The 27561-nt window shown below is 66.7% G+C and overlaps 3 protein-coding genes across 13 annotated transcripts in view; all 3 read left to right on the top strand.

Moving 5' to 3' along the window:
• PACS2 (phosphofurin acidic cluster sorting protein 2) overlaps window positions 1-8339 on the top strand; it is a 53024-nt gene extending 44685 nt beyond the window's left edge. For 2 of the 8 annotated variants that reach the window (XM_044231886.1, XM_044231884.1), the window contains exons 17-25: window positions 23-133; window positions 405-513; window positions 1235-1267; window positions 4346-4388; window positions 5538-5580; window positions 5710-5845; window positions 6525-6751; window positions 6972-7085; window positions 7658-8339. In XM_044231886.1, coding sequence (XP_044087821.1) covers window positions 23-133; window positions 405-513; window positions 1235-1267; window positions 4346-4388; window positions 5538-5580; window positions 5710-5845; window positions 6525-6751; window positions 6972-7085; window positions 7658-7776 — 935 coding nt within the window. In that variant the 3' untranslated portion in view covers window positions 7777-8339. The other 6 variants (XM_044231889.1, XM_044231887.1, XM_044231890.1 and 3 more) reach the window with 5 other exon arrangements.
• A 2826-nt stretch (window positions 8340-11165) lies between these two features.
• On the top strand, window positions 11166-22642 carry TEX22 (testis expressed 22). The gene is made up of 3 exons (XM_044229558.1): window positions 11166-11739; window positions 19902-20030; window positions 20111-22642. The coding sequence occupies exons 1-3, from the start codon at window positions 11602-11604 to the stop codon at window positions 20288-20290; spliced, it is 447 nt and encodes a 148-aa protein (XP_044085493.1). The 5' UTR covers window positions 11166-11601; the 3' UTR covers window positions 20291-22642.
• Window positions 22643-27074: 4432 nt separating this feature from the next.
• MTA1 (metastasis associated 1) overlaps window positions 27075-27561 on the top strand; it is a 30102-nt gene continuing 29615 nt past the window's right edge. For all 4 annotated transcript variants that reach the window (XM_044229490.1, XM_044229489.1, XM_044229488.1 and 1 more), the window contains exon 1: window positions 27075-27146. In XM_044229490.1, the coding sequence (XP_044085425.1) occupies window positions 27119-27146 (28 nt within the window). In that variant the 5' untranslated portion in view covers window positions 27075-27118. The remainder of the gene's footprint in view (window positions 27147-27561) is intronic.

Raw genomic sequence — 27561 nt, 5'->3', positions numbered from 1 at the left:
ACGGCCCCCCCGTGGCTCACAGGCTCCCACCCCGTGGCCCGGTACCTGGGCTCCGTGGACTACCGCTACAACAACTTCTTCCAGGACCTGGCCTGGAGAGACCTGTTCAACAAGCTGGAGGCCCAGAGCGCCGGTGAGGCCTGGGGCCCCGGCCAGGTGGGGCCTCCCTGGGGGGACACGGGGCCTCTGCCCGGTGCTCCCCGTCGGCTGTCGTGGGCCTCAGAGTGGGCTGGCCGTGGGGGCCCCTGGCGAGGGCTCCCAGGGATTTGGAGACACCGTGAGGGCAGGAGGTCCCTCAGCGCTGCCACTGCTCCTGGACGGGGAACCGGGCAGCCCCGGAGGCAGCACGCAGGGTAGAAGGGGAGTGTGGCCCCCCACGGACCCCGCCTGGCCTTCTCGTGCAGTGCAGGACACGCCAGACATCGTGGCAAGGATCACACAGTACATCGCAGGCGCCAACTGTGCCCACCAGCTGCCCATCGCGGAGGCCATGCTGACCTACAAGCAGAAGAGGTAGCTCGCTGGGCCTCGGGCGGGGCGGGGGGCGGGGAAAGGGGAGAGCCCCCGCTCCATGCCACGGACACGGCCGCCCGCAGCCACCGCCCCCCGTAGGCCTCCCCACCTGCTCTGGTCTCAGAGCCTTCGGGCAGCACGGTCAGCGGGGACAGACCTGGTTGGCCAAGGGACCGACCCGAACGGGGCGTAGGAGGGGACCCCGGGAGTGGGTCTGGCAGCCCCAGGTCTCCGAAGGAGCCCGTCCGAAGGAGCCCGTCAGGATTCCTCTCCGTAGTGGGCTGGAATTTCCCACAACCAAGGTTAAGGGAGCCCGTCACATGGCCCTGTCCCGGCCGCGACCTGCTCTGGGAACGCAGGCCCAGGCTCCTTCAGCCTCCTCGGCTTCCCAGGCTGGAGACGTGTTCTCGGCCTGACCCCGGGCACGACAGCGGGCAGGCGCGGGGGCCACAGCCGCGGCCAGGCAGAGGGCTCGCAGCCAGGCCCACAAGGGCAGGGGGCCCCTCAGGGAGGTGGGCTGAGGGCCAGGTCTGCGGCTGGTCGGAAGAGGAGAAGTGTCTGGGGTCCCGTCTGCGGGACCGTCCCAGCTGTCCCCGCACGAGATGGGAAACCGCAGTGGCCGCCTGGCTCACAGCGCTGGGCTCTTCCCGCGCGAGCCGGATGTGCTGCTGAGCCCGTGATAACGTCTCTGTGTTTTCTCTTTTGGTGGCTTTCCGAAAAGGAAAAAGAACTTTCACTTTGACTTTACCCTCAGGTACCGCTGTCCCTGGGTCTGCGCCCGTGTCCCCGTGCTGGTCTTTAGGGCTGTTTAGCAGTAAGAGCCGGCAGGGGGCATCCCATATCCTGCCACCCGGCAGGCAGGGCCCCCCTGGCCGAGCGGCAGGTGGGTGGGCACCCGGAGCCAGGACTTGGCTCTCCGTCTCCGCCCAGCTCGGAGGAGCGCAGAGCCCCGTGGGCTGACGTCATGGCGGGCAGGCTGTCCTCCGTGCACCGCAGCCCAGGGTGCTTCTGGCAGCAGTGCTGAGTGGAGCCCGTCCACGGAGTCTGTGCTGAGGCCTGGCATCAGGTCCTGCAGGAGAAGCAGGTGGCTGGGCCGCTGATGCCACGCAGACTGCGTGTGGACTTTCATCCCAGCGCAGCGTGTCTGCCGACCGACTCAGGGGCTCGGCACCCTGGGAGGGCCGCACCACGGCGGCTTCTGCGCGCGGGGTTGTGCAGGCCACAGGCGGGGGGCCTGCCCGGACGGCGCGCTCCGAGCCTGGCTATGGGCCCTGCGCCCTGGGTTGCGGAGAGCGGCACAGAGCGAGCAGTTCCTAGCTGGGCAGCGGCTGAGCCGCCGTGACCCCCACGCTCAGTGAAGGGCTTTTCACCCGCGTGACTCCCTCCTTCAAAACCTGCGCTCTGGAGCCATGCTTCAGGGTGCCCCCAGAGCTGCCCTTTTTGGGGGGCTCCCCTTGCCTGTCCTGGTGGCCTATGTGTCGGGCCCCCACCAGGGCGCTGTTCCACTCTGTGTCTTGGGTTCTTTCTCTCCTGGGCGAGCCCACCAGCCCATGGTCTCTGGGCCCCCGGCAGCCTCCTTGCTGGACACATTAGGAGGAAGGGCCTGCGTTCCTCCACGGTCCTGCTAAACGAGCCTTTGTGAGCTAAAGAAAGACCAGCTGTGGTGTGCCTGTGACTGCTCCAGCCGCCCCGGGGGGCCGTGCCGTGGACACCCGCAGCCTGCTTGCTGCCTGGCACCAGTCTCTCGTCTCCCCAGCCCGGGGTTAGGGGACCCTGGCCCTCGTCCTGTGTCCCTGCCCCCACCTCCGCGCCACAGTGGTGACACCAGCACCCGGGTGGGGCCCAGGGAGGCCCAGCGTGTTGGCCGCCCTTAGAGCCCGAACAGGAGGTCAGGAAGTAGCCTCTGTTGGCTGGACAAAGGACAGAGGGCTTAGGGAACCCAGGAGACGGTGGGCAGTGGACTTGGCCCTCAGGGCCCCATCTCCTGCCCCTAGAGAGCGCCTGCAGACGGTCTACACTGCCCACAGCTCCCGGCCTGCCCTCAGACCCACACCCGCTGCACACAGCCCCAAGAGCTCCCCGGGGGCACGTCCAGGGACGGCGTCCTCTGCGCCCCAGCTCCGCGCCCCCAGCGACGAGCCGAGGCACAGCTGTGCTTCCCCCGTGTGGTCTCGTGGGCCGGGGTGCGGGGGCCCCACCACGGAGCCACACGTGGGAGCCTGCGGAGTCCTGATCTCTGCCCCACCCAGAACAGGTCCGGAGTGCAGGGGCCTCGTGGCAAGCCGGTGTCCCCCCTGTCCCGCGGGCGCGTCATGGGCTGAATGTTGTCTGCATGGCCAGAGGCTCAGCTTGCGGCTCAGACCCAGCAGCGTCCCCGTGTGGTGGCATCTCCCGGCGGCCCCTCCAGCCCTTGTCCGCCTCCCTGCGTGCTGCTTGTGGCGAGGGTCCGGGAGCCCTGCGGGTGGGGGCCCCCCGAGGAGCTCGCATGTGCCAGCGGGCCTGGCACAGGGTTCGAACTGCCCGGGGATGAGCTCTGTCCCCTCGGGTCCGAGCGGCTGGGCATCCGGCGGTCCTCAGCGGGATGGCTCTCATCTGTAGGTGGTTCGTCCAAAGACAGTACCCAGGACTTCCTCGGAGGTGTGGTGGGCGGTGCCAGCTCAGAGGCCGGGGCCCTGTGTCCAGGGGGCACCCAGGAGCTTGCCACCGCCCTTCCCTCAGGCGCGTGCTGAGCCTCTGGGCGAGGACAGCGCCTCCTGCTGGCACTGGCCTTGGCTGCCGGGTGCCAACACTTGGTGGGGCGCGCTGGCCGGCTGCCCGTCTCCACCCCCACAAGAGCAGGGCCCTTGGGTGGGGATGCTGCCCAGGCTTCTCCCCAAACAGCCCTGTGCCTGGGGGGCACCATGGCAGGCAGCAGGTGGGCACCCCAGAGCCCATGCAAAGCCGCCTGCAGAAGGTCTGCTCTGTGACGCCAGCTCTGATGTTCGGGGCCGGAGGCGGAAGAGGCAGAGCTGGGGGGAGGCTGGGCAAGCAGGCGCCTCCCTCCTCTGAGGTCCCAGGAGGCCCAGCACTGGCCCTGCCCGGTAGGTTCTCCCAAGGGTCAGGAGCAGGGGAGCCTGGTGCCCGAGCGGCTTGGGCCCTGTGGCAGAGAGCGGTCACTGTGTGGCCATCTGCAGAGATGAGCGGCGGGCCACGCCTGGCCCATGCAGCTCGGGCATGGTTTGCGTCCCCTTGGCTGCTGCCCACGTCCCCCACCCCCAAGGGCCTCTGACACGCAGGCCTTCACCGGATCTCGGGAGCCAAGGGTAGGCCAGCGGGGCCCAGTCCAGACAGAACCTCACGGCCACCGTGCTGGCTGGCCTCCACCAGCAGCACGGCCCCAGAGACTCCGTGTCACCTTGAGGCTGCCCTTGGGGTGGTGCTCTGCCCCAGGACTTGGCGTGTGCACCCCGCACCCGAGGCCAGAGGCCTGGGGACCACCCCTGCCCCATCCCTCTGGCCGGCAGAGACTTCACCTAGCCTGCCGAGGACTAGAGAAACTGTGCAGCCTGGCTTTCGGTCAGCCCCGCATGCTGAGGGTCCCAGGGGTCGTGGGCCACCTGCCGCAAGCGGTCGTCCTGGGGCCGAGTGGAAACAGAGGCCTGCAGGGTTAGCGGGCGGAGAAGCTGGGCTCGTGCACGGCTCCCCACAGGCCTCTGGTCCCCCGCTGCAGAGTGCTGAGCCCAGGGCCGGAGGGCAGGGCCGGGCGCTGCGGGGGTGGGCGTGGGTGGGGGGTGGGCGCCGCGGCCTGCTAGCGGACAGAGGTGACTGACCGGCTCCTGTTTCTCCTTCTCAGCCCTGACGAAGAGTCCTCTCAAAAGTTCATTCCCTTCGTAGGGGTGAGTACTGCTCTGGGGGGCTTTGGCCTTCCCCGACGCGTCCCTCCCGTGTGGCTTCACCCACGTGGGGACGACCCACTTGCCAAGCTTTTAAAGCGCCTGCTTGCATTAACTTGGTGTGTTCCAGAACCTTCTTTGCCAGTTTGAGGGAAGGACTCCTCAAGTCACCCCCATCTTAAAGCTCGTTGCTCAGTGTTTCTCTCCCACGTTGAGCAGGGCCGGGCTGGGCCCGGAGGCGGTCACTGCTCCAGCTCTGCCTGGTGCAAGCTCCCTGGAGGCGAGGACTCTGTGCTCGGCACGTCCTGGGCACACGGGCTGGGTCAGACTCGCCTGTGGCTGGGTGCCAGGGGCAGCAGGGTCTTGGGACCCGTCCTACAGGGGTGGGGCGAAGGGGTGCTTCTGTCCCTTGGGAATTACAGGGCAGGAGGGCCCTCCCGTGCCAGCCTGCTCAGCCGGGGTGTGGCTTGTAAATGGGAGGTTGTCTTTCTTCCACGGCTGCTCCCTGCCGGCTGGGCCACGCGCAAGTCTCCAGAGCCCGGAGGCCCCCAGCCCTGGCAGCCGCTGCACAAGCCACAGGCAGAGCACGGTGCCCATGCCATCGCTGACCCTGGCCAGCCGTCAGGGCAGCGAGTGGCCCTCCCGGGATGGAGTTAGTGCAGGGGCACCTGTCTCAGGGGACCTTCTGACCCACTGGATGGGGACAGCGCCAAACCCCGTGGACACTGGAAGCACCCAAGTGACTGCGACGGAAGTAGTCACTTGACTGGTTTAATGTCACGTGGCTCACACGCCCATCAGCGCCCTTGGTGCCTGGCACAGGCCCTGAGCGGGGCAGGGGTCCCTCACCCCACACCAGGCCAGCCGCAGGCTCAGGGTTTGTGGAGGGCCAGAGTGTGGGCCCCGTGCCCCCTCCCCGGGGTGCAGGCTGACCTCGGAGGGGGCCACCACGGCAGCGGGAGGAGCTAGGCCACCCTGGGCTCAGCTCTGCTCCAAGGACGGGAAGAACTAGGGCCCTGCTCCAGCCCAGAGCCCCCCCAGAGGGCGGGGCATGGCAGGAGGGTGCCCGCAGGGAGACAGCCCTCGGCGTGCACAGGCGGGAGGGGGGCAACTCAGCACGTGGCCGCCAGCCCGCATCCCACTGCCTTACAGGTGGTGAAAGTCGGAATAGTAGAACCGTCCTCAGCCACGTCAGGTAACCCCGTGCTCCCCGCCCTCAGGGCTGGAAAGGGGAGGGACACCCACCGTGGGAGACCTGGCAGCTCCTGCCGCTCTGGGGACAGAGCCAGAGGGGAGCTCAGCACCGCCCAACTCCTTCCCGAAGGTGACTCTGATGACGCGGCCCCCTCGGGCTCCAGTGTGCTCTCATCCACCCCACCGTCCACGTCTCCCGCGGCCAAGGAGGCCTCGCCCACCCCGCCTTCCTCCCCGTCGGTGAGCGGGGGCCTGTCCTCCCCCAGGTAAACGTGGCCACGCGAGGTGGGCGCCCCACTTCGTCCTCAGTGAGCCCCTGATGCGGCGGGTCCTCGGTTAGCACGGAGGACCACTGGTGGCCGTGACCATACCAGCCAGCGGAGGGTCAGCCAGAGGGGACACTCCGAACAGCCCTGGGGAAGACACAGGCTTGCGGGGGCCAGGCGTCCCCTTGAGTGGGGGTGGCACAGGTCCTGGCTGGCTTGGGAGACTTATCCCCTTCCCAGCCCTGGGGGCGCTAGGAATAGAAACCGCACAGACTAAGTGAACGTAGGACCCTGCCTGCAGACGGGGTCGGGAGACGGATGTGGGTAACCGCTGTGGGAGCCAGCCAGGGAGGTGTTGGCAGCCCCTCCCACCCACCCACCCCTGTGGGCCCCAGGGTCCTAGGGCTGCCCCCGACTCCCATGGGGACCACACCTCCCATGGAGCTAGTTGACCTTGGCGCTCCAGACTCGAAGGGGTTGCTGGAGAGAGCAGGCGAGCGGCCAGCCCAGATGCTCGGGGTGACCTCTGTGTGTCCCCAGAGGCTCCAGGACTGGGGCTCCCCACCCCAACCCTGGCGGCCCCCTGGCGACGGGCAGCCCAGGCGCCAGTGGGCCCCTCCCCTGGCCTGTGCCAGCCGCCGAGGGGGGACAGAGAAGTGAGGCCCCTCTGCTTTTGCAGCCAGGGCCTTGGCGCCGAGCTGATGGGGCTGCAGGTGGACTACTGGACGGCAGCCCCGCCCGCAGACAGGAAGAGAGAGGTGGAGAAGAAGGACCTGCCCGCCACCAAAAACACGCTCAAGTGCACCTTCCGGTCTCTCCAGGTCAGCAGGCTGCCCGGCAGTGGTGAGGCCGCAGCCACACCCACCATGTCCATGACCGTGGTCACCAAGGAGAAGAACAAGAAGGGTGAGGTGGGGGGTGGCCCGGCTGGTGGGGGAACTGGAAGAGTACAGGCCCCGAGTCGCCACGGGTCTGGGGGCCGCTTCTGACCCTGGCCACGAGCGGCGAGCAGAGGCCACCTGGGCAGGTGGGGGGGCTGGCGGCTGTGGTCCCAGTGGGGCGTGGGCGGCTCAGGTCAGCAGGGCCCCAAGGGCTGTGGCTGAGCCCTGCAGCCCTTCCCTCCTAGTGATGTTTCTGCCCAAGAAAACCAAGGACAAGGACGTGGAGTCCAAGAGCCAGTGCATCGAGGGCATCAGCCGCCTCATCTGCACAGCCAAGCACCAGCAGAACATGCTGCGGGGTGAGCACCTGGGGGCCCCCAGGACTCCGGGGCGTCTCTCGTCCACAGGTCCTGCCCTCTGTGGGGAGCCCGCGGGAGGGGGTCCTGGGCCCAAGTCCCTGTCGGCTCTGTCTAAAGCGCGCAAGTGAGGGACAGGCGGCTTTCTGAACGTCCCTCCGCAAACCGTCTTCTGCGCAGTGCGTGTCAGGCAGCTTCGAACCCACCTGGATGAAGCATGTGCGCGCACAGACAGCTTTCTCGTTCTGAGAGAGAACTTCTCAATCCTTACCCTTCTTTTAAGATTGATTTTTAGATCTTAGACCTTTTATAGACGATTTTCTGCAACTTGTTAATTCAGAAAACGGAGCCCAGCACGGTTTTCTCTTCAGGAGTCTGAGTCTGATGACCACCGTGGTCGAGAACGGCTCTGCCTTCCTCCGTGGCTTTTCCAGTTCAAGCGGAGGGTGTCTGACCCAGCACAGCCCCGTGGGGGCTGCGGGGCTGCGGATGGCACATGCCTCCCGGGCACCTGGGGTCCCTGGGGGAAGCCGGGGCCCGGTGGGCCGGCGGGTCAGGTGGTCTTGTCCTCACAGTCCTCATCGACGGGGTGGAGTGGAACGACGTGAAGTTCTTCCAGCTGGCGGCCCAGTGGTCCTCCCACGTGAAGCACTTCCCCATCTGCATCTTCGGACACTCCAAGTCCGCCTGCTAGCCCCGCCCCGAAGCCCTGGACGCCGAGCGCAGGGAGGGCCCAGCTGCTTTTCTGTTAACATTTCAGTTTACTACAGAGACCCTTAAAAACACAAAGAAAAACAGTCTTAAGTACGAATGTGCTCTCCACCCGGAAACTCGCCAGGAGCCCCCCCACCCCCCCCCCAGCCCGTTAACTGCTCTGCCCATTAACCAGACGTGCCGGGAGGGCGCGGGGAGGGCGGGCAGTGCTGAGCTCGGAGAACCACGAGCTGTGTTCCGGCCTCAGGACCTCCCGGGCATCCCAGCAAGAAGGGTCCTCACCTTCGCGTCCTTCCTGAAAGCCAGGACCCTGCTTGCTCAGGGAGCTGGGGTCAGGCGGGTGGCCGCACAGATCCGCGGGCGCCTGTGTGCGCAGGCACCGAGCCGGGTGGCAGGGCACCGAAGGCCGGCCTCCCGTCGGGAGTGCCCTGAGCAGAACACGGAGGCTGGGCAGCTGTCCAGCGGCCACGGGACGCCCCAGCACCGCCCACTTGTGGTTCCCAATAAACTCCAGCCTCGCAGGGCCGCGGAGGTTTTACAGTAGCAGATATTTTCAGTGCTTTTAAATACGTGTTGTAACGTAGCTGTCGAACAGACGCTGCTCTTCCGATGTCCCAGCAGCCGCTGGGGCTGGGGCAGAGCCAGCCAGTGCGGTCCCACATCCCAGCCCCCCAGCCCCCGACTCACGGTCCCTCTGGCCACTCTGGAGCCATCATTGTGCTTCCACTGGTCATCCCTGTCCCAGACTTTGCAAGCACAGTGGCCCCCATCGCTGGCCCTAGCCCACTCGGCCGCCTCCCCCCGGCCTCCCCGGGCCAAGCTCCCTCGAGCAAGTTTGTGGGTTTGGGTCCCAGCCCAGGGGGCCAGCATCGCCCCCTGCCTTCCCTCCTCCGGCAAAAGCCCAGCCAGGTCCCGCTGCTCCCCCCACAGCCCTGCAGCCCGCCGCGCACGGGAAGAGCCCACCAGGTCCCATGCGTGGCAGCTGTGGCCCTGGGACCCTGGTAGCCCCGAGGGGGCCACACCAGCTATGCTCAGAACACAGTGCCGAACGCAGGGCGCGGGCTACGGCACATTCCTGCTCTTCCTGAGGACGGGTGTCACCAACAGCCCAGGGTACCCACAGGTCTGCTCCCGGAGGATGAGCCATGGCCCATTCTTCTTCCCCGTGACCCAACTTACTTCCTCCGCAAGGCAGTACAGGGTGTCAGCCTCACGTTCAGTGCCCCTGGGCGAGTTAGGGAACAAGGGTACTCGGGTCTGGCCTTGTGTGTGGCCCTGCCTCAGGGGTGCGTTCGGGCAGAAGACCTTCCCCGAGGGCCCAGACTCCTCCCCTGACAGCTCCTGTCTTGGAAGGACGGGGTCAGGGTGCAGGCCACTGTGCCCCGGAGCCTCTGGTGGCCTGGTGGCATCTGCCAGCAGCTACCCTCAGAAGCAGGCACTGGGGACCTGGAGCCTCCCTGCCCTGTTCCCGCCGCTGGGCCTCAGGGCCTTGGTCACTGGTCCTCGAGGTTTCCTTTCCAAAAGTGACTCAGCAGGAAGGAGGGACAGGGGAGACTCCTGACTTCACTTTCTACCTGCAGAACTGACTTGAGAGAAAGGAACCAAAGTGGGGGAAGTCATGTCCACGCCGGCTGTGTGGGGGGGGGTCCCTCTGCTGGGACCACGCCCCCCAAGTCTACTTCCATAGCTAAGTCCTCAGACACGCAGGGGAGCACCTATGCCCCTGGCCTACAGAGCCCGGCTACAGTCTGTCCTGTTCTATGTGCCACGGGGCCCGCCCCAGGCAGGAGGTCACGCACACAGTCCCAGCCACCGTGCCTCCCTCAGAGACCTGGGCTGCGCTCATCCTGTGTCTCAGTTTCCCCAGTGGCTAAACAGGGCGGGTCCCGTTCCCCCTGCCTACCTCATGGAGCTATTCTGAGGATCCACGGAAAAGCACTTTGTCCCTCCGAGGAAGAGGACTCAGAAGCCAAAGCCATCTGTGACGGAGCCAGGGTGCAGCGGTCAGCTCGGGGCGCGGGGTCCCAGGCAGAAGCGGTCCCCTCAGACCAAGGGTTCTCAGCCCATTGGGCGACCAGATGTAACCTGGGACTCAAGGGGCAAGCCACCCATCACCACTGGGCAAGGCCCAGGCCAGGTGGGGTCCCACCGGCTCCTCACTGCTCCCGTGCCCTCCCCCTGGGTCCCTGTGTCCTCAGGGCATGCCAGCCAGCGTCCTGAGTCCGGGTCATGGCTGCAGCTCGGGTAGCGGCCGCGGACCGCCTTGCCGCCGTGTCCTCACCCCCAGCGGGCAGACCAGACTGCTCTCAGGGTCTGGCCTTTGTCCTGGAGCAGGTCCCTCCTCGGCCGACGGGGCCCGCTTCTGGGGTCAGCTGCCTGAGCTCCCATGCCGACCCCCGCCCCCTTCCAGGCCGGCCTCCAGGGGCGCAGGAGCCTGTGGGCGGGGCGGCCTCCGCGGGGGCCTCGCGCTGTGGCCAGGGGCCCCGTCTGTGCACCCTGCCCGGTCCCCCGCGCTGCTCGGTCTGCAGGACGTGCGTGTTGCTCTGGCGCTTCTCCCTCCCACGCGGAAACCAGGATTCATGTCAACAGCCTTTTCGGGGACGGGTCTGACCGCGCGGACCGCTCTAAGGTGCTGATGCGACACGAATAAACCCGGGGCACCCCCGGCCCTCGTCCCTCCCTGCTGTGTGCTTCCTCCGGGCCCGGGGACCGCGGGGGGGCCGCGGGGGGGGCACGTGCGGTCGGAGGTTCCGCCGCGGGGGGGGGGGGGACACGTGCGGTCGGAGGTTCCGCCGCGGGGGGGGGGGGGGGACACGTGCGGTCGGAGGTTCCGCCGCGGGGGGGGGCACGTGCGGTCGGAGGTTCCGCTGCGGGGGGGGACACGTGCGGTCGGAGGTTCCGCCGCGGGGGGGGGGACGCCGAGGGCGGACGGGGAGGGTCCCGGAGGCCACACAGCCCGTAGGCCGATGGCTGCGGGCGGGGGGCGCGAGCGCAGGCCCTGCGGGGCTCCGGCCGGGGACCCCCGAGCTCCGAACTGCGCCTCGTCGCCCCCCAGAGGCCCCTGTGGGGGGACCCCTCTGCGCGCGCCCGGTCCCACCGCACACAGGCCCGCCACCAGCCCCTCGGGCCACAGCGCAGGCGCAGCGCAGGCCGGAAGCGGAAGCGGCGGGGCGGGGACAGCCCCAGCGGAACTTCCGCCGCGCTCGGCTCCGCCCCCTCAGGGCCGCTGGGGTGGCGGTGGGCCGCGCCCCTGTTCCTCGCCCGCCCGCGCCGGGGAGGACCCCCCCCGTCCCGCCCCCCGCCCGCCCCGCCCCACCCCGCCCCACCCCGCCCCACCCCACGGCCTAGCGCACGCGCTGCCCCGCACCGCTCTACCGTCAGCCCTTCGCCCCGCCCCGTGCCCCCCGACCCGGAGCCCGCTCCGCCCTCGCGTCGCCCGCAGAGCCCCCGGGGGTGAGGCGCGCCCGCGTCGCGGTGAGGTCACAGGAGCGGGAGGAGGGGGAGGGAGAGCGCCGGGGCCCGCGTCCTGCGGCGGGTCGCGGTCCTCTGTGCGGTCGGGACGCTCGGGCCGGGCCGCTCGCCCCGCGGGCTGGAGCCAGGTGGGGAGCCTGGGCCCGGGGCAGGGGGCAGCGCGGGGTGACCCTGCGGACAGAAAGGGCGGCTGCAGCGCCGCTGGACAGCCGCGGCGCCCCCCGGCCTGCGGCCTGCGCGGCTGGAGGGCCGGAGCCCGACGCGGCCCCGGTGTCCGGGGGGGCCAGGGAGCGGCGGGGACCTTGCCCGGAGCCCGGCGGCCTGCGGGGCTGCGATGGACCGTCGGGAGCCCTGGTCTCACGGCCCCGCGGGGAAGGCGCCCCGGCGGGCCTCGCCCGTCCGGAGCCCGAGCAGGGCCTGCGGCCGGCCCGGCGCCCAGAGCGGAGGGCAGCAGGTGCGGACTCAGGACTGGGTAAGCGGCGCCCCGGGAACGGGCCCTGCAGGTGGGCTGGCCCGGGCGAGCGGCAGCGGCGGCGCCTCTTCCTCGGGCGGGGCCCCCCGGGATGCGCGCTCTTCCCGCGGCCCCGCAGTCTCCCCAGCGCCTGCAGCCTGGGCGGGAGGGCGGCGGCACAGGCGGGCGGGGGCCCCGCGGGACCCCAGCAGTGGTGACCGGGGCATTCCCAGGGCCTGCGCCTGCTGGAGGCGCCCTCCGCCCTGCCTTACGCGGGATGGCTGAGCAGCTGCCGGTGCCCCAGGCCGTGAGACAGGACGGCGGATCCGCCCCGGGGTGCTTCAGGAGCAGAGAAGCCGGAGGCCCAGAGCTGTGTGTGGCTCCCTGTGTGTGGGGGCGGCGGAAGCAGTGGCTGTCCTGGCGCTGAGCCCGGGTCTGCCGGGTCGCTGTCCAGCCTGCCCGCTGCGCTCCATACAGTGGACGCTGGAGGACGCCAGACGTCGCCGGGAAGCTGTGTCCCGACGGAGGGTAAAGCCAGAAACAGAGCACGGCCGGGCCGAACAGAGCAAGACGGAGTTGCAGGTGCGCCCGTCCTCACGGTGGCCTGTGCCAGACCGGAGGGACGTGAACGCAGGGGACAGCAGCACCACGGGGGACGTGATGGCCTGTTCCGTGCGGCAGAATGGACCGGAACCGGTGGCCGGGAACAGGGTCCGCGCAGCTGCGTGCAGCGCAGTGGCCCGCACGGTTATAAACAGACTCTGGAAGATGAAGGAAAAAAGCCAATCAGAAAACGGGAGTAAACTTGGCAGGAAGTAGGCAAACGAACCTGAAAGAAACTTTCAAACGCCCCCAAAGTGTTAGCGAGAGGCCCGACAACAGGAAGAGACGCCCAGTCCCCGGAGGAGAAGACGCCGGCCGGGAGGGTCCTCCACAACAAAGGTGCTGAGTGCTGGGGCGCCTGGGGAGAAGAGCTCAGCTCTTGATACCGGGGTGGTGGGTTCAAGCCCCTGGTGGGTGTAGACATCGCCGAAGAAAGATACACTTCAAAAAATGATAAACGTCTGTCTTGTCGTTTTCGGTATGCCAAACCGGTAAAATAGAAGCAACCATAAGTCGGTCCAGTCATAGCAGACGTGAATTCTCATCACGAAGCCAGAGTCCTGACGCGTGACGCGTGAACATCAGGACTGAGAAGAAAGTCTGGAAATTGACCCAAATGCCCACAGAACTTCGCGTAGGATAAAGATGGCCTCACATTGGTGGGGGAGACGGACTGCAAGTGTCTCGTGGGGCAACCGTGCCCATACCGGGAAGACAGTCACACCTGTGCCTCTCCCTGAACACCAGGGAGAACCCTGGGTGCAGGGGTGGCCTTTCTAGCCTCCAAGTCCAGGAGCAGGAGAGGGCAGACGGTCACGTTTAACCACATGTGGAAAGACAGCAGAACTTTCAGAGAGGGGCACCTGGGGGCTCAGTGGGTTAAGCCTCTGCCTTCGGCTCAGGTCATGATCCCGGGATCCCAGGATGGAGCCCCACATCGGACTCTCTGCTTGGCGGGAGCCTGCTTCCCCCCCACCCCTCGCCTGCCTCTCTGCCTACTTGTGATGTCTGTCACATGACTAAATAAAATCTTAACACAAAAAAACGGAGACACCGGTGACAACAAAGGAAACTCTCAGGTGGCCCCAGAAACTGGCTCAGTGAAGGACTTAGGGTGGGCAGTTCCAGACCGTTAGGAAGTGAGTCCCCCCGGCTGTGCGGTGAGGACCGTCCAGAGTCGCTTCTGGCTCTCCCGGAGCCGCTTCGCCCGACACCACCCGTGCCGCGGGGGAGGGAAGAAAGAGAACGCCGTGCGTTTGCACCGGTGGCACAGACCGAGGAGTCCTGCCTGTGTGGTGCGGGGTCCAACCAGGCAGCGCCGAGCTGACCCCCCAGCCCCCGCGCCTCTGCCCCCCGGGAGCGGGGACTCCGTCTCTTCCCCGCCCGCCGAGGAAGGTGTGCGGGTGAGTATGGGACATTGTGTGTGAAACGACGAAGGACTCGGGGGCGCACGGGATGAAATCGTCTGTATTCGCCGGGGGAAGAGCACGTGACCCTCTCACCAGATCCGGAAAATAACGGTAGCAAACTCCAGCATCTTTCCTTAAAACAAGCATAGAAACTATTGATTGTTCTTTTAATTGAGGCATAACCACCACGGGGAAAGCCACCTGGTTCCGAGTCCGGCAGGACGTGACACGGTCGCTCTGGGGAGCCTCGGTCCGACCCTCACAGGCGCCCAGGGTCGCCACGACGATGGGCCCGTCGGACGCCGAGCCTGCGCCCCACTCGGGCGGTGGAGCGAGCTGTAGGTGCCTGAAAGCGAGACGTGCAATGCCGGTGTCCGCGGCTAACCCGTCGCCCGGCTGGAACCCGCGTGAGCCGCTGAGACCACCACCAGGAAGAGCACGGCGGGAGGCGCCCTCCCTCGGAAGCTCGGGAGTTGCTGGGGTCCCTGGGTGGCTCCGCGGTTGCGCGTCTGCCTTCGGCTCCGGTGGTGATCCCAGGGTCCTGGGGTCGAGCCCCCGTGGTCGGGCTCCCTGCTCGGCGGGGTCCTGCTTCTCCCACCCCGCTGCCCCCCCCCCCGCCCGCCCCACGCTTGTGCTGTCCGGCTCACTCGCTTCCTCTCAAGTAAATAAATGAAACATAAAGTAAAACTTACTTTCTCAATACACCGAAAATAACCGAGCAGAAAATGTCGTGGGGAGAGAAGGGCTCATTCCCTTTCACAACGGAAACTGCGAAGTCCCTAAGAATGAATCCGTTCCTGAGACCAACCCTGGGGCCCAGCAGCGCCGGCAGCAGCTGGCCCAGTCCGTGCCATCTCGTTTCACGGGAAGATTCAACGCGTCAAACCTGCCACATTTCCCCCGAGTACCTTCTTCGGGGCAATACTGGTTTTTCAAAAAAACAGAACTTTTCACGAGTGTTGCCATCTTACCCTAAATGTGCCTGCGTCGCCGTCCAGGTGTCAAGTACCGGCTGCACCGGACAAAGGTCCCCCAGACTCCGTGGCTCAGCACAACAAGGACGTCTGTGCCAGTGTCCGTCGGCCGGGGATGTGGGCACTAGACCGGGCTGATGCGAGCGGCGGTCGCCGGAGAGCCACGCGGCTGGCACAGCGGTGCCGGCGCAGGCAGGCAGCCTTGCCCCTCACCAGCTGCCACCGGAGGCCAGCGGGCACGGGCAGCGCGGCCACAGCCACAGGCCCCGCAGGCCCCGAGAGTACCAGTGACAGGAGTCTGTCCCCAGGGCCGTCACCGCGAGACGCGGGGCCAGACGCGAAGCTGAGCTCTCGGCAGCCGTCGGAGACGAGGGACGAGAGATCTCCGTACGGGGGCGTGACCGTCGTCCTTCGTTTCCTGCCCAGCAAAATGGCATCTGTTAAGAAGAGGGAAATAAGGACGCGCGGGTGGCTCGGAGGGGTAAGCGCGGGCACGTTCCGCGCCCGTGGGACCGAGACCGCCCAAAGCAGCCTCCCATCCGCTCCCGCTTTGGTGCCAAACTCTGCCTTTGGGTCTGGAGTGAGAGTGGGAGGGCCCTGCACGGGCAGCAGGGTGACCCGGAGGCCCGGCCGTGCCGCGGGAAGCACGCGCACAGCGTGTGTGGAGTGTGGCGTCCCAAAGATGCACACCTGTCGCTGCACCGTACAGATGTCATCTGAGTGAATAAGGATCTTCGGTCTGAAAATTTACTTGGAAAAGAAACCGTGCAACGATTTAGAAAGACAAGAGCCGGTCTCGCTTGTCGGTTCTAAGTTCCAGCGACCGACGCTGCGGCACCAGGCGCCTGGGGGCTCTGTCCTCAGCTCAGGTCATGATCCTGGGGTCCTGGGATCTCGCCCCGCGTCGGGCTCCCTGCTCGGTGCGGAACCTGCTTCCCCTCTCCCTCTGCCACGCTCCCTGCTTGTGTTCTCTCTCGCTCTTTCTCTCTCAAATAAGTAAAATCTTAGAACCGTATGGCGTGGGGAGAGACAACCGCAGTCCGGGGCAAACAGCTGGAAAACCAGTGCCTGTGTGAGTCTGGGGCCTACAGGACAGCGGGGGACAGACTTCCCCAGGACCGGGGCAGTGGCTGGCTGCCCATTCCGCAGATCGAACAGCGCAGTGTCACGTGAAAACCACACCACAGTCGGGCCAGGACAACGCAACGGCGGCGTCGGAAGCTCGGGGGGCGGGTGGGGAGGTTCCTACTGGGGGCCCCACAGTAAATCCACGCTGGGAAATCCTACAAGTCGGACAAAGTCTTTAAAGGTTAGTGCAAAGACACAGAAATCTGACGAGACGGTCTGGAAGAAACCGCTCGTTCTGTGCACAACGTTCGAACGTGGACCAGCCGGATTCTCCGGAGACGCTTTCGGGCCCTGGGAAGGCGGTTTTCAGCGTGGGGAGGAAGGCGTGTGAGCGACGGACTCTGTTCTCGCAGGAAGCGGCGATGCTCCGCAGGAGGGGGGCTGCGGGGCGCGGTGCACTGACCCCCGAGGCCTCTTTTTTCATTTAACCTCATTAATCTCTTCTCGTCCCGCCTCTAACTTCCGGCGAAGTCACTTTGCTGTTCTCTTCCTCGTTGCTTGAATTGCTTGCTTTCCCCATCCTGGGGCTTTTTCCTAATTTTCCAGCATTTGGGGTCCTGTCTTTACGGGACGGCGGAGCCGGTGCGCCCTGCACCTTGCTTGTGTCTGCGGGAGGCGGCCTGCGGCCTCACTTCCCCTTTCCCTTGGGGCGGATTAGGGGTGCTTTGGAAGGTCCACCCCAATATGGTCCTGCTGTTAATTTTTAATTGTGTTGTCTTGTGGCCGCCCAGTGCGACCCGGACGAGTCCTGTGCCGGCATCTCTGTTTGTTGGCGGCCTAAAGTGCATCGGACGTGTGCCATGTTCCTTCCCTTTGGGGCCAGCACGGTTCCCTGCGGCCGGCGGTGCGTGTGTCTGTCAGAGCCCACAGCCTTTCCACTTCAGACTCTGTTTTTAAAAATTTGGGCTATTTTTTTTAAAGATTTTATTTATTTATTTGACAGAGAGAGATCACAAGCAGGCAGAGAGAGAGAGAGAGGGAGAAGCGGGCTCCCCACTGAGCAGAGAGCCTGATGCAGGGCTCGATCCCAGGACCCTGAGATCATGACCCGAGCTGAAGGCAGCAGCTTTAACCCACTGAGCCACCCAGGCGAACCCAACATTTGGGCTATTTTTTTAACACATGTGCTTGTGTAACTTAGGACGACAGCCCTGCCCTAGCTCTTGGGGGTCGCAAGGGGCACAGCCTGGTGCCCACAGCTTCCGGCTCTCTTGGCCATTCCCACCACGAACTGGGATTCTGGGATTCGGGCCTGTCCTCACCATGCACCCTCTCCTTGGGGACCCCAGCCGCACCCGGAGCTGCTGCGTCACTGGTGACAAAGCCCCATGCTGAACCCACAGCTCAGTCCACCTCCGAGCCCGAGGCATGGGGACAACTGCCTGTGGCTGCTCCGGGGCCCCGCAGGCCACACTTGGGGAGCCCAGAGGCCAGCTCTGCTCCCGGGGGAGGCTGCCCCCCAAGACCTCGCGTCTGCAGTGCCCCCGCTGGCCTCCCCTCTGCAGGACCCCAGTTCCTGGGTGCATGTCTCCGTCCTTGCTGGTTTACTCCCATTTTGGCGGAGGGCCTTGGAAGGAGGGCCCCGGAGGTGTCTGAGCTCCGGACTGTGGAGCTGCTCAGACGTCCTCATTCTGCCTCTGCACTCGAGTGGTGCTTTCCTGGGAAGAAACTCTCCGTGGAAAATCCCATTCTTCCAGGACATGGATTACTCTATCGCCCGTAACCCTTGCTGTTTCTGCGTGATGCCGGAGACCGTGAGGCCTCGGGTCCTCGGCACGTGCCCCGCGTCAGTCTCTGCAGCTCCCACACGCCCCCGTCTGCTTCCTCCCGTGGTCCGCCGCACCCCCTTGTCTCTAGGAAGCGCGTGTGCGGGTTCATTTTCTCGACTCCTCAAATCTGCCTGCCTGGATGCTGGCCTACACGGTCGAAGTCTCCAGGTTTCCTCTGGTGCCCGCTCACCCTGTCTTTGCTTCTGGCATTCGGCCAGTCCTTGCCTGCGCGGTCAGCGTTTGCTGTAATGACCGGTTCTGTGACGACTTCCGTGCGCTCCCGCTCGCCCTCCGTCAGGGGCCCGAGGTCAGCAGGATCTCTGCGTCCCCCGCTTGCCGCGCTGTCTCAGAGGTCCTCCGGGGACCGTGGCAGGTGGCGGAGACTGAGAGGCGGGCTTGGGGCAGGGGCTCTGCTCCCAGTCACTCTGCTCTGCGGGGAGCGGGGTACAGTTTGGTGGGCAACGCCGCAGGGCTACCGCCGGACAGACGGAGGGACCCCACGCCACCGGCCGTGCCTGTGGGGAGCTTTCCATGTGGACACAGTCCCGTGTTTAAAGAGCTCCTGCTTGCCGTCTGCGTGGTCCTCTCCCACACACACCCCCTTTTTCTCTTTTGGGGACCTCCGTGTCTAGGAGAACAACAGCTATGGGACGGGGGCTCTTTCCTGTCCCCCGAGTCTCTCATCCCTGGCAGAGGCCACACCTGCTCCTGGTCAGTGCAGAAGAGCGGAACGGGGGACTGGCCTGAGGCTCCACGCATGGGGGCAGCCTCACTAGTGGTCAGGCGCTTGAGCTGTGAGTGGGGAGGTTTCTGGGGGTTCTGGCCTGGACGCCGCACCCGCGGGTCTGGCAGGCTGCCTCTTTTCTCCAGGAAGGAATCTTCCTCTCCTGGAAGGATGGGGGATAGCCAGGCCCCATGGATCTTGGTGCAGACTGGGAAGAGGGGCTGGGGGCTTCACTTTCTTTTTTTTTTGCGGTTGTTGATGGTGGGGGTGACGCTTCAACCACAGAAACGTGTTGTCTAGAGGTCTGCAGGCTGCGAGGTCCAGACCCAAGTGCCAGCAGCGCAGCTTCCCTCTCCGGCCTTCCTCCTCGCGTGTGGCTGGCCCAGGTCTCTGTGTGCCCTCACGTCCCCTTCCGTGGGGGTCTCTGGGCCCTAATGTCCACTTTGGGGGTTTGCTTCTTATTTTTAAGTGTATGGCTTAGCGGCACTGAGTATGTTCACGTTGTGAGAACCCGATCTCCAGGACTTGCGCTCCGCGGCTCTGATGCTGTCCCCGTCTACTGGGGGGGGGGCAGCTCCCCAGCCCTGTTGCCCCATCTACTTCCCGTCGCTGTGGTCTGACTCCTCTGGGGACACCCAGAGTGGAATCACACAGGGTTTTTCCTCCGGTGACCTGCCCGTGTCATACGGCGTAGTGTCCTCAGGGCTCGGCCACGTTTCTTCCTTTTTAAGACTGAATTGTTCCACGGTGGGCACCTGCCCCTCTAGGGAACACAGGCACCCAGCAACGGCCGTCTGGGTTTTCCCACAGCCTTTGGTCTGTTGTGGGCCGTGCTGCTGTGACCTGGGCGTGCGGTATCTCTGTGAGGCCTGCGGCCGGTTCCTGCGGCGACACACCCACCGGGGCCACCGGGGGATTCTTCTTTGAGGAGTCGGGACTTCACTGTGCACGTGTCTCAAGCCTCTGTCCTTAGCTCCCTGCGGCGCCGCAGCCGTGACCAGCTGTCCCCCCCCCCCAGCCCAGGGAGGGAGCAGGGGGCGTCCCCAGGCCTGGCCAGAGTCTGGGAGGGTCTGTCGCATACAGCCCACCTGGGAAGCTCTGCCGGGGGTGGGGGGGGGGCCGAGACGGGGCTGCGGCTTCTGGTCTTTCCTGGTCACGGACGCCGTGCCAGCCTCCTGCCTTGTGCTGAGCCTCCACGCTGGCTCCTGGCCACCTCTCGCCGGTCCTCACAGTTCCCGCGGCTTTTTCTTGACTTAGCGGGGCTCGAGGAGGAGCCCCTTCCACCCCATCTCTCCTGAGGCTCTCGCAGGCCAGCCCGGAGGACCGCTACTGCCTGCCACCTCCTGGCCCCAGCGGGAAGGGCCGCGGCCGCCGCTGTGAGGACCTCCCTGTCCGGGGGCGACCCTGGCACAGAAATGTGGCCGGCGGTGGGGCCGGGGGCCGGGAGCCGCTGCAGGCAGGGCCGGATCCTGGGGACGCGCGGGCGGGCTGCTCTCCGTGCGGTGCAGAGGGTCGGCGGGCGCGGGAGCCGGGAGCACAGGTGTGGCCGGTGCCGACTGCGCCCCTGTCCGCGCAGGTGTGCGAGCCCCCCGGGAGCAGGCCCGCGAGCCGCCGCTGGAGCGTCAGCATCGAGGAGCGCCGGCAGCTGGCCACGCCGGACGGCGGGGAGGAGCCGGGCACCGGCGGGCCTGACTCCCACTACAGGGTGTGCAGGGGGGGCGGGGGGGCACCGGCGACACACAGCCCCTGCCCGGACCCGGCCCCTGACCCCGCCGTTGCCCGCAGGACATCGTGCAGCTCGTGGCGCAGCTGGTGTCCGAGGACGTGGACAAGGACGTGCTCCTGCCCCACCCACTGAGGTCCTCGGAGTCCGCCGAGGCCTTCCACGCCTTCCTGGCCCGGAGCTCGCCTTTCTGGCACACGGCGACCTCGGAGGCGCAGGTCTCGAGGCCACTGCCCTCCTAAGAGACGACTCAGCCCAGTGTCTGTTCCAGCGCTTTTCCTGGGGGCTCTGGGGTAGGCGGCGGCGGCCTCTTCACCTCCCGTGGGAGCTCGTGAACCCAGGCCCAGGAGGACCCCGTGACTGTCCCTTCCTTAGAACACGCAGCCCTGAGGCCTTGGAGGCCACCTCGGGGAGGGGTGCCTTGCCCCAGCCCAGCCTCCAGGAGGCCGCCTGAAGGGGCCTGGGGGACAGGGCCATGGTGGGGGGTGCTTGCAGAAGAGCCGTCTGCTGCCTAGAGAGGCCTCGGCCTGGGCGTGATGGCTCACGGGCCCCTACAGAGCCCAGTTGATGAGCAGCTCCCTGCTGGTCCTCCAGGAGGGTGGAGAGTGGGGGGCCACCAGCTGCTGGGCACGGATGCTCACCCAGCCGGGGGCCACCGGGTCTCGTGCTGGGCCTGCCTGCGGGAGGTCCAAAGGGGCCCACGTAGCCCTGGGGGAGCAGAAGCCAGGGGCCGCTGAGCACGGAGAGGCTTCCTGAAGGACGGGTGCCTCCCCACCTCCGCACAGTGGTTGGCAGGCAGAGGGCACGGGAAGCTGTGAAGAGCGGGCCCTGGGCCCATCCCAGCGTCTGCTTTTGGGGGTTGAGGGGTGAGCAGAGGGTTCTGAGCCCCAGCTGATGTGGGGGGTGCACTGGCGGAGCAGGAGCTGGAGGGAAGGCGGGGTGCTGGCAGGCTCCCAGCCCTCAGGGCCCTGGAAGGACAGCAGCACAGGTGGGACCGTCCCAGGACTTGGCCACTGACTCTCAGGGGCTGACGGGCTTGTGTGTGTGGACAGCTGGGTGGTGGGGACTTCAGGCTAGATGAGGTGAGGAACCCCAGGCCTGGGGTGCGGGCAGGAATAGGCCTGCACACACCGGCCCCCCTGGGGCCCGGAACCTGTGGCCTGTGTCCTGTGGGGCAGGCTGAGGTTGAGGCCTGGGGGACAATATGACCCCCTTCCCCCTCTTTAGGGATATCTGATGATGAACTAAGGGTGGGCGTCCCGGGCCAGGCTCCATGCTGGGCAGGAAGGACCCCCGCCCCCACCCAGCAGTGCTCCCAGTGCAAAACGGGAGCTGAAGTGCCAACGGTCAGGTCGAGGTGACGAGGGCTTTGGAGTTCTTTGTCACAGAGCGGGGATCCGGAGGGTCACTGGGCTGACCTACCGGTTCTGGTCTGGCTTGGGGCTGGTCACAAGGCTGCAGTCGGATGGCGGGGAGTCCAGGATGCTGCGACGGCCCCCCTCTGCCTTCCACGTGGTCTCGGCACCTCTGCTGCCTGGGGCCCGGCACTCCCACCCCTGCAGCATGGCAGAGGGGCCTTGGGGGGGTGGCAAGACCCCGGCCAGGCAGCGTCCTCAGCTGCCTCCTGCGTGGTTACCATGGCTAACCAAGGCCTCAGGACCCTCCCAGTGGCCCCGTCCGGTAGAGTGTGGTGCCCAGGACAGGGGTCACTCACCACCGGGGGATGGATTTGCTGCCACCCAGAGCTCTGCTTTCTACTGCTGCCCCAGCAGAGCACCACTGCAGACGTCCTGTCCTCACGTTCCCTGGCTGGGGCTCCCCAGAGGTCCCAAATGGGCCTCACCAGCCTAGAATCAGGCTGTGCGCACGGCTGCCCGTCCTTCTGGAGAACCCGTTCCTGACCTTTTCCAGCTTCGGGAAGCTGTCTGCTAGCCTTGGCGTGAGGCCGTTTCCTCCGCCTTCAAGGGCAGCTGCGTGGCCCCTGTGGGCCCCATGCCTCGTCTTCTCTGGGGCCTCTGCCTCTTCTGTCGGCCCCCGGCGCTGCGGGCCGCTGCTCCACCGTCATGGCTGAGCCGTCCCGGGCCCCACGGGCACATTCTCAGCTTTGGGGTGAAGATGTGGACATCTTTTTGGGGGTGCTGTGCCTTCCACGGGGCCCAGCACTGACGGGGTAGAACTGGGGGTGCTGTGTCCCATCCCACAGAACACGGGACTGCCTCCAACAACCGGGACTAGCAGCTGCGCGGAGCCCCTGGGGCAGAAGAGGCCCCAGCAGCAGAGCGGGAGTCAGCAGGATGAGTGGAGTCAGTCTCAGGCAGCAGCAGTTGGCGGGGACGTCTCCTGGGCCACCCCCACCTATGTCCCTCCTTTGTTTTTATTTTTTAAGATTGCATTTATTTTGAGTGCAGGTTGGGGGAGGGGCGGAGGGAGGGGGGAGAATCCCAAGCAGCGTCCCCGCTGAGCACAGGGCGCCCCCACAACCCCGAGTTTGTGACGCGAGCTGAAACCTGAAGGGAGATGCTTCAGGGCACCTGGGGGCCCCGTCGTCGGGTGTCTGCCTTTGGTTCAGGGCATGATCCCAGGTCCTGCCTGCTTCTCCCTCTCCTGCTCCCCCTGCTTGTGTTCCTTCTCTCGCTGTCAAATAAATAAATCAAACCTTAAAGAAAAAAGAGTTGCTTTACCGACGGTTGCCCCAGGCGCTGCCCCCTGCCCCCAGTGTCCATTCTTCACTGCCCGTGCCCTTCCAGCCAGGTGGGGGTCTCCTCATGCTCCGGGAGGAACAACACCCCGCCCCCCGCCAGATCACAGAGACATCCCCATGTGGGGGGCCATGTGGGGATACCCCTGAGGAGGGATGCCCTTTGGGGACATCCCTGCCGGGGGCACTGGAGTGCTCTGGCGGCAAGGTGGACAGTGTCCCACCGGCAGGCTTGCCCTGCTGGCCGCGTGAGGCCCTTGCGTCCTTCATGGTCTGTGCTCATGAGGGAGGTCAGCTTGGAGCAGGCAGCACAGGTGGCCGTGGACACCCCGAAGAGGAAAGCAGGTGTGCGCTGGGGGTGTCGTTTGTGTCCTCCCGAGGGCCAGCACCGCCCCTGCTGAAAAGAAGGACCTCGTGGGCTCTGCGAGAACCCGCTCACTATTCAACAGTAAAGTTTTAAAAATCTCACCCACAATCGCACCAAGATCAGGCTGCAGACGCACGGCAAAGGCTATCCAGGTACCTCCAGAGACCCAGGCGGCAAGGAGAGAGCGTGTGGAAATACAGAGTAAGCGCAGAGCCCCTCCCTGCCAACCTAAGAAATTTTAATTTTAAGGGAAAACAGGATTGCTGAATTAATGAATGCATCTTCCCCCCAAATTTAAAAGCTTCTCCTAAGATTATTTTTAGAAATTGCAAAAATCAAGAGACGGCGTCACGTGGCTCTGGCAGCGCGTTCCCCTCACACAGCGCACGGCGCGGAGGAGCTGGTGCTGGGCTCCCCGCCCCCGCCCGCCGCGACCGTCATTCCCGCTCGGGGCTGGCACGGGGCTCAGGCCTGCACCCACGCCCCTCACCACCCCCCCGGACCCCGCAGGCCCAGCGAGCTCCCCAGCCCCACGTGGCTGCTCGGTCTTCGCTTTGGTTACACCCTTACTGGCAGCACGTGAGGTCAGCCCTTGGCGGCCGGAAGAGCTGCATTTCGGGGGCTCCTCCTGGTGCTGGCCGGTCTCCCCGCAGGAGGGGGGGGGACCCTGCTTTCTCAGCAGGGGTGGCTGGCCTTCCCTCGGAGCCCGGTCTCCGTGCCCCGCGGCTGCAGGACTGCAGGCACAGCTGCCACTCTGCCCTGCATGTGACCTGCTTTCCGAAAGCCAGTCCCAGGGACCCTTGAAGTCCAGCGACTCAGGGGAGACGGGCCTCCGTGCAGACGCCACTCTGTCGGGATTTCTGGAGCGTGCAGGCCCCCCGTCACCCGGCCTTTCCTGCAGAACCCTGAGTGCACTCTGCAGTCTCGGCCCTCACCGTGCTGCTGCCCGGGGGTGCCCCGAAACCCCCAGGGCACGCCTGTCCCTCCGAGGGGCGGCCTCCTCCACCAGCGTCCTGACCCCTCTCCACAGCTGTGCCCCTCACCATGACTCCTGTCTCCTTCCCTGCGTCCTCTGTGGCGTGCATTATTCACAGCTCTAGCCCTCACCCGCTAGCCTGCATGTCCCCTGGGGGCAGAGACCTTGTCCCCCCGCCTGGCCTGCCAGGTGTGTCACAAGTCAGGATTGAGTAAGTTACTGTTTTAGCTGCTTTGTCTCGTTCCCCAAGTATCTCGAGCCCGTCCTGCACCTGTAATCCCACATTCTGCCCCTCGCTGCTCCTGGCTGATCCCAGCAGCCATGTGGCTTCACACGTTAACGCTCGCTCCCATCCTGCCCTTTGGTCACCCAGTCCTGGGGCTTCTGATGGATGAGGGACCGCATATGCGGCCCAGGTTCCCGTGGCCTCCTGCACTCCTGTGGCTTCTGGTGGCTTCTCTCCGGGGTTTCCAGCTGGCCCTCGCCCCCTCCCTCCCTCCTCCAGTTTCTCTGTTGCTGGATGTGTGGAGGTGGCCGCCAGGCCTTCGTTCCTGTTCTGACGCCAGAAGCTGGCTGTAAGTGGGCGGGTTCAGTCTCTCTTGCAGCTCACCTGAGATCTGCCGCCTGCTGGGAGCAGGGCAGGGCGCTGCTGGCAATGTCCCTTCTCCTCGTTAGTCTAGAAAGGGCAGGAAGCAGGCCCCAGCTGGAGCAGCTGTGTGCTGTGGGGTCCCAGGCTGGAGCAGCTGTGTGCAGTGGGGTCCCAGGCCTCAGTAAATGTCACTCGGCTTCGGGAGGGCCATATCCCTATTCTTTGTGGGGAAGCCCGGGGCCTGGATGTCTTCCCTGAGACCCTGGACCCCCTCGGCCGGGCCGCCCACCCCATGCCGTGCTTGTCCTCCGTCCCGCTCCCAGGGAGGAAGTCAGCCTCCACCTCTCCGTCAGCCGCCCTCCCCGGCTGGGCCAGTGCCACACTTCTCAGGACAGAGCCGTCCTGTTTCTGGGATGGAGGCAGAAGCAGGCCCTTCCAAGGGAGGAAGTTTCAGGCTCTCTCATGCCCAAAGGCTGCCGGGGAATTTTTTGGTAGTTCTAACTTTCTCATCAGCTTGTCGAGTACTGGAAGGTTCTGTGGTGCAGTGTCACTGTCCAGGTGAGGGGGTTCAAGGTTCAGACCAGGGCATTAGGAAGGGGGCGTATGGGGAGGCAGGGACACCCTTCCCCCACCCCACAGCCATCCACCAGGGCTCCCTGGGCTGGGCTTACTCAGAGAGTGGCCATGCACCGCAGAGCATTTCCTTTCCTGGAGCCTGGGGCAGGCTCCGCTTGCAGCCACTGCCCTCGCTGGAACCCCTGGCTTTTACCCCAGCACCTGCTCTGGGCTCTGCTCTGGGGACCTCCGGGTCTGTCCCTGGGAGCCTCCCCCAGGGATAGGGGGCCCCCACCCCTTGAATGCTTCCCTCCAAGCCCCACAGGGATGTCCCTCAGCATCATTTCCCTCGAGCCACAGGTCTGCCCCCTGGGAGGAAAGGGCATTGACCCACGGTAGTGCTCAGACCAGCAACCTGGGGGTTCAGACACGATGTTTCTCTTGGCCCCCAGCGGTGATGTCCGGCCGGCTCCAAACTCCCGCTGGGGCCTGCTTCTCTCCTCCTGGGATTCCACCCTCTACCTCATGCTCCTCCCGACAGGGCCACCCGACAGGGCCACCGGGTCTTGCCCGCTCCACGTGGTCACCACAGTTTCCACAGTCCTTGCACCTGAAGCAACATGCGTGTACACACGCGCGTGCATGCATAGGCACATGCACACGTGCGCGCGCGCACAGGTGCGCGTGCACGCAAGACACGCGCGCGTGCACGGACGCGTGCATACACAGACGCGTGCACACACAGGCGCACACGCACACGCACATACTTAGGGATCCTGACGGGTGTGCTGGGTACGTTATAGCCCTTCCGGCCTCCCTATTCCTGGAGTATGTCGCCTTCCTCCTCCCGAACCTCATGGGTCTCAGACGGCTTTCCAGGGGAAGTGGCACCCCCGCCTCTGGCTTTTTCATCAGGCCACAGTTCAGGGCGGCCGCCGTAGCTGGGGTGGGGAAGTAGAGTCCATGGAGGTGGCTGGGGGCACCAGCACTATCCAAGCATGGCTGGGGGTTGGGGGCTGGGCAGTGAGGGCGGGGGACAAAGACCGCTGGGGTGAGTGGACAGACCCAGGCCCTGAAGGGAGGTATGCGGCGGGGCCCCGTGGTCAAGGCTGGGCTGCTGAGCTTCAGGCCAGTGGGGGACGTGGAGAACCTCCGTCCCCAGGGAAGGGAGAGTGGGACCGAGGGGGCGGGCGGCCCTGGGAAGGCCTCTGGACCAGCGTGGAGGGGGTGATGAGAGCCCCTGCGGGAAGGGGCAGCAGGGACGCCGGCAGGACCCAGGTGTGGACGCCCCGGGAGGGCCCACCTGGGGAGAGGGGGCGCGGGTGAGGCTGAGGACCCTTCCGGGAAGAGGGCGCCGGGGACGGCAGGAGGCCCCAGGCACAGGGAAGCCCTTGCTAGGGGGGCTTGGGGGGGGATGGGAGGACGCACCCAGGAAGGGGCGCGCGGGGAGGGCTCACCCTGGCAGGCGCGCGCGGGCGCGCGGGGAGGGCCCGGCGGGGGCTCCGGGAAGGACGCGCCCGGGGGAGCGCGCAGGGCCGAGCGCGGGGAGGCCGGGCGCGCGGAGGGGGCCCCCCACCCCCACCCCCGGCAGGGGCGCGCGGAGGCGCGGGGAGGGCCGGCCGGGTAACGGCCGCGCGGTGGGCGGCGGCGCCCGAGGCCCCTCCCCTGCCCGCGGCCGCTCCTCCTCTTCCTCTCCCGCCCGCGCCGCGGCCCTCGGTCCCTGCGCGGCCTCGGCGGCCTCGGCGGCGGCGGCGGCGGCGGCCCCTTTAAACCGCCCGCCCCCCGCCCGCGCCCGCGCCCCGCGCCCCGCGCCTCCGCCTCCGGGCCCCGCGCCCCGCGCCCCGCGCCCCCGCGCGCCCGGCCCTCCGCCGCCGCCGGCCCGGACATGGCCGCCAACATGTACAGGGTCGGAGGTAAGGCCGCCGCCGCCGCCCGCCTTTATGCGCCGCGGCCCGGCCCCCCCCCCGCCCCGGCCGCCCGGCCGCCCCCCCTCCCGCCCGGCCGCGTCCCCCTCCCCGCGGCCCCGCCGCCCCCGCCGCCCCCGCCCCCAAACCGCCGCCCCGGGCCCGCGCCATCCCTCCCCCACCCCAGACCCCCGGCCCCGGCCCCGGCCCCGGGCCCCGCCAGCGCTGCCCGGGCCCCCGGCTCGCCCCTCCCCTCCCCCACCGCCGTCCGTCCCCTCCCCCACCCGCTCCGCCCGCCGCGCCGGCCGCACGGCCCCCCCGCGGCCCACTTCGGGTCCCCTCCCTCCACCCCTGCGCCCCTCCCCCACCGCGGCCGCCCCAGGCCGACCCTCCTTCCTCCCGCGCCGCGGCCCCCCCCGCCCGC

This window comes from Neovison vison, chromosome 13, assembly GCF_020171115.1.
Source record: "Neovison vison isolate M4711 chromosome 13, ASM_NN_V1, whole genome shotgun sequence".
Lineage (NCBI taxonomy): Eukaryota > Metazoa > Chordata > Mammalia > Carnivora > Mustelidae > Neogale > Neogale vison.
Note: the sequence above shows the minus strand (reverse complement) of the source record. Positions and strands in the feature narration are given on the sequence as shown.